The 5,403-nt window shown below is 47.5% G+C and overlaps 1 protein-coding gene across 1 annotated transcript in view; it reads right to left on the bottom strand.

Moving 5' to 3' along the window:
• The window catches only part of RAB19 (RAB19, member RAS oncogene family), a 27,928-nt gene that overhangs the window by 13,813 nt on the left and 8,712 nt on the right, over window positions 1–5,403 (bottom strand). Inside the window, exon 3 of the mRNA XM_011941286.1 lies at window positions 5,006–5,189. Within this exon, the coding sequence (XP_011796676.1) occupies window positions 5,006–5,189 (184 nt within the window). The remainder of the gene's footprint in view (window positions 1–5,005; window positions 5,190–5,403) is intronic.

Genomic DNA, 5,403 nt, shown 5'->3' with positions numbered 1-5,403 from the left:
TGATCCGCCCGTCTCGGCCTCCCAAAGTGCTGGGATTACAGGCTTGAGCCACCGTGTGTACTTTTCTTTATATACATTAATATGTTCCAACAAAAAAGATTTTGAAAATCCTTTCCCATAGTCACTGTCATCAACCTGCTCAGTGTCAAAGCTGGACTTAGATCATAATGATCCCCAAAGAAGTTTCGATCCAAGACCGTTTTCAGCAGACATTAGCACATTTGAGTGCTACAGTAGGCTGGGAAAGGGGTCCCATGGAGACCAGGCTCTAGCCTCAGGCAGCTGTCAATGCTAAAAGGGTCTTTGCAGGTGTGATTAATTTGAGGCTCTTGAGATGTGGGGATTATTCTGGATTAGCTGGGCAGGCCCTGAATGCAGTCGCAAGTGTCCTTACCAGGCGGAGGCAGAAGGAGCCTTGATCCCATACAGGGAGGAGAACGTGATGTGAAGGCAGAGGCACACAAAGCCAAAGATTGCACCAGAAGCCAGAGGAAGTGAGGGACCGAGTCTCCCCTAGAGTGTCCAGAGGGGCACGGCCCTGCTAACACCTCCATTTCAGCCCCGCAGGACTGATTTCAGACTTGCAGCCTCCAGAACAGTGGGAGAACAAATCTGCTGTTTTCAGCTCCCAGCTTGTGGCAGCTGGTTACAGCAGCCACAGGAAGCTCGTATAGTGCGCACCTTCAGGAGAACCATGCGCGTGTTTTTAGCTGGTGAGCCTGAAGCTCAGGGCTGAGCTCTGCTTCTAGAAGAAAGAAATGAGAGCCCCTGGTGGAGGAAGGGATGTGGTGGGAAAAGGAACTTCTGCAGCCAGGAATCTGATCTACTCCCTGCATCCTGCTCCATCTGTGGATTTTGACTTTTTTGTTTTATTATTATTATTTTTTTGGAGATAGAGTCTCCATCTGTTACCTAGGCTGGAGCACAGTGGCTCAATAATAGCTCACTTCAGCCTTGAACTCCCAGCCTCAAGTGATCTGCCCACCTCAGCCTCTGGAGTAGCTGAGACTACAGGCATATACCACTGAGTCAACTATGTATGTATGTATGTATTTATTTGAGAGAGAATCTCGCTCTGTCACCCAGGCTGGAGTGCAGTGGTGTGCTCTTGGCTCACTGCAACCTCCGCCTCCTGGGTTCAAGCGATTCTCATGCCTTAGCCTCCCAAGTAGCTGGGACTACAGGCACTCACCACCATGCCTGGCTGATTTTTTTTGTATTTTTAATAGAGACAGGGTTTCACCATGTTGGCCAGGCTGGTCTCAAACTCCTGACCTCAAGTGATCCACCCGCCTTGGCCTCCCAAAGTGCTGGGATTATAGGCATGAGCCACTGCGCTCGGCCTTGAAGATTTTATTCAACCTGTTCTGTTTGACTATTTATACATCTGGCTGCATAAATAGTAATGTATTTGGCCATGGGGCATTGCCCCAGACCCTGCTGAGGGTGTTATGTAACACAGAGTACACTTTTCTAAAATCTGACAAATTCTGAACTCTGAAATATTTGAAAAATATTTGAAAAATATTTTGTTGAGTGACTGTGGACCTGTAAATATAACAGGACTTTAAGCGGAAGGTTTGGCTAAGATCCTTAGAGGGACAAATATCGGATGCTGAAGAAAGTTATGAGACAGAACATCCAGGATAACCTATAAAAAAAGGTTGGCTCCCTATAATCCCAGCACTTTGGGAGGCCGAGGCGGATGGATCACTTGAGGTTAAGAGTTTGAGACCAGTCTGTCCAGCACGGTGAAACTCTGTCTCTATTAAAAATACAAAAATTACCCAGGCATGGTGGCAGGTGCCTGTAATCCCATCTGCTTGGGAGGCTGAGGCAGGAGAATCACTTGAACCCTGGTGGCAGAGGTTGCAGTGAGCCGAGATTGCACCACTGCACTCCAGCCTGAGCAACAGAGCAAGACCCTGTCTCAAAAAAAAATTTAAAAATAAATAAATAAATAAATAAATAATGAGGTCACCTCCTAAAGCCCTTGCTGCGATGGAGTGGGGGTGGGAGAAAGATGGGAAGCCAGCCATACCCAGAAGAAAGCAGGGCTGGGACCTGAAGTACCTTATGAACCATGTTCAGGAATATGTGCATTATTCTAAGGGAAATGGGGGCCTTTGAGGCTTTTACGTGGTGCTATTAGGAGGATCCGGGCCCCCTGTGGCCAGCTAGAGGAGGAAGAGCTGTACAAATCAACATGCAATCAACCACTGACACCGGGGTTGTTCCTGTGCTCATGAAGTGGCTTCAAGGAGCTGGGGATAAACTTCTGAGACAGAAAGAAGGACCTGTATGAGGCAATATGTGCAGGGACACTTCCGTGAGGGATGACATAAATTTTTCTGGATTCAGGTGGGGAGGCCACGTACAGGAAACAGGAGGCCCCTGTGTGAGCCCTCTGACATGGACACCTTATAAACTGGGAGACTGCAACACTCCAGGTCATCTTTGGGGGCATTTTTAGAACCGAGGAAGAAGTGAGGCAGAGATGATTGTTATGAAAGACAGACTAGGGTAAAAATACCAAGAAAACATTCTGAGACTCCTGGAAATCCTGTGACATCCTGGCATCTGTCACCCTTCTCTGATGCATCTGTTTCACAGAGCGACTAATTAAAGATGGAGCTGGCTGGGGGAGAGGCAGCTGGGGGCTTGTGGGCTGGAGACAGGGAGCTGCCTTCAAAGATGGCACAGAGGGGCCAGGTGTGGTGGCTCATGCCTATAATCCCAGCACTTTGGTAGGCCGAGGTGGGTGGATCACCTGAGGTCGGGAGTTCCAGACCAGCCTGGCCAACATGGTGAAATCCTGTCTCTACTAAAAATACAAATATTAGCTGAGGGTGGTGGTGGGAGCCTGTAATCCCAGCTACTTGGGAGGCTGAGGCAGGAGAATTGCTTGAACCTGAGAGGCGGAGATCGCAGTGAGTCAAGGTCATGCCACTGCACTCCAGCCTGGGCAGCAGAGCGAGACTCCGTCTCAAAAAGAGAGAAGGTAGCACAGAGGGAGGCACCTGAGGTTGGACAGCTTTCCCTTCAGCCCTGAGGAAGAACTGCCTCCATTGTGTCCTGGAGATGCATGACCTTCATAAAAAGGTAGATCTGGTCCACATTCCTGGGGAAACCGCACGTAGCTTAGAACTGCTTCATTCCCAAGTGAGATGCGTGCTATTCCGCCCTTCTCTAGGAGTCACCATTGCTGCGTTTCCTTCTGCCCCTGGAGGGCATGGGCTGCACCTGCCTGTCCACTCCGGCCCTTTGTATGCCACGGCACAGCTCTCCCATCTTTGTTCTACTAGGACATAACCGTTTCCTTTTATTATTTATTTATTTATTTATTTTAAGAGACAAGGTTTTGCTTTCTCACCCAGGCTGGAGTGCAGTGGTATGATCACAGCTCCCTGCAGCCTCAAATTCCTGGGCTCAAGTGATCCCCCCACCCCAACCTCCCAAGTAGCTGGGACTATAGGCCTGTGCCACCACATCTCACTATTTTATTTTGTTTTAGTTTTTGTAGAGATGAAGTCTCACTATGTTGACCAGGATGGTCTCAAGCTATCTTCCTGCTTCAGCTTCCCAAAGTGCTGGGATTACAGGCATGAACCACCACACCTGGCCCAAAGACATTCATCACAGAAATAGAAAAGATTATCCTAAAATGTATATGGAAGCATGAAAGACTCAGAATAGCCAAAGATATCCTGAGCAAAAAGAACCAACCTCGAGGAATCACATTGCCTGACTTCAAATTATACTATAGAACTATAGTAACCAAAACAGTGTGTTACTGATAAAAACAGACACATAGACCAATGGAACACAATACGGAATCCAGAAATAAATCCATACATCTACAATAAAGTCACTTTCAACAAAGGTGCTAAGAACACAGGTTGGAGAAAGGACAGTCTCTTCAATAGATGGTGCTGGGAAAACTGGATACCCATATGGAGTGCAATGGTATAATCTCAGCTCACTGCAACCTCTGCCTGCTGGGCTCAAGCAATCCTCCCTCCTCAGCTTCCTGAGTAGCTGGGACTGCAGGTGCACACCACTACACTCAGCTAATTTTTTTTATTTTTTGTAGAGACGAGGTTTTGCCATGTTGCTCAGGCTGGTCTCGATCTCCTGGGCTCAAGCAATTTACCTGCCTCGCCCTCCAAAGTGCTGGGATTACAGGCATGAGCCACTGTGCCCCACCTAGTTTATGTATTTTAATGTAAATTATTGGTAAGCACTTATAAATTGACTCTTCTTTTTTTTTTAAAAAAAATCCACTTGTGGCCGGGAGCGGTGGCTCACGCCTGTAATCCCAGCACTTTGGGAGGCCGAGGCGGGCAGATCAGGAGGTAAGCAGATCGAGACCATTCTGGCTAACATGGTGAAACCCCGTTTCTACTAAAAATACAAAAAAATTAGCCAGGTGTGGTGGCAGGCACCTGTAGTCCCAGGTACTCGGGAGGCTGAGGCAGGAGAATGGCATGAACCCGGGAGGTGGAGCTTGCAATGAGCTGAGATCGAGCCACTGCACTTGAGACTGGGTGACAGCGCACGACTCCATCTCAAAAACAAACAAACAAAAAAACCCACTTGTACCCAATAAATGTATATATATACCTACTAGATTCCCATAAACAAGTAAAAAACAAAACTCACCTGTTCACTCTGCAGTAGAGATTATCAAAAATGAAAATAAAGGGCCAGGCACAGTGGCTCATGCTGTAATCCCAGCACTTTGGGAGGGCCATGCAGGAGGATCACTTGAGCCCAGGAGTTCAAGAGCAGTCTGGGCAATAAGGCAAAACCCCATCTTTACAAAAATTAAAAAAAAAAAAAAAGGACTGGGCATGGTGGGATCCAGCTTAAAAGCACCTTCTGAGGCCCTATCCATCACTTGCACATTTAAGATTTCATTTTCCACTGCCATCACAAACACGCAGAAAGCTGAGCATCCTCAGAGGAGAGTAAACCAAAGTTAAAAACTTCAAAAATGCCATACCAATCAGCATAATGACCAAATTTGCAGCTCCGTATTTCTCTATTTCATGAATCCAGTGAGGGACGGACTCAAACGTGGACCGCCGGGTGAGGTCATAGGCGATGATGGCCGCATGGGCACTGCGGTAGTAGCTTTGGGTGATGGTGCGAAAGCGTTCCTGGCCAGCTGTGTCCCATACCTGCATCTGGAGAAGGACAGGAAGGGGAGTCTAAATCAGGGGTTCCCACAGGTAATGGGAACTCCTTCACCTACATCATCTTAAAAACACAGTTTTCTGGGTCTCACTTCTAGATATTCAGACCCAGTAGATCTAGAGTAGGATGCAGGAATCTATTCTTTCAATTTTTCTTTTTTTTTTTTTTTTTGAGACGGAGTCTCGCTCTGTCACCCAGGCTGGA

The sequence above is a fragment of the Colobus angolensis genome, unplaced genomic scaffold (assembly GCF_000951035.1).
Source record: "Colobus angolensis palliatus isolate OR3802 unplaced genomic scaffold, Cang.pa_1.0 Scaffold2, whole genome shotgun sequence".
NCBI classification, from domain to species: Eukaryota; Metazoa; Chordata; class Mammalia; order Primates; family Cercopithecidae; genus Colobus; species Colobus angolensis.
The sequence above is the reverse complement of the archived record's forward strand: the minus strand, read 5'-3'. Positions and strand labels throughout refer to the sequence as shown.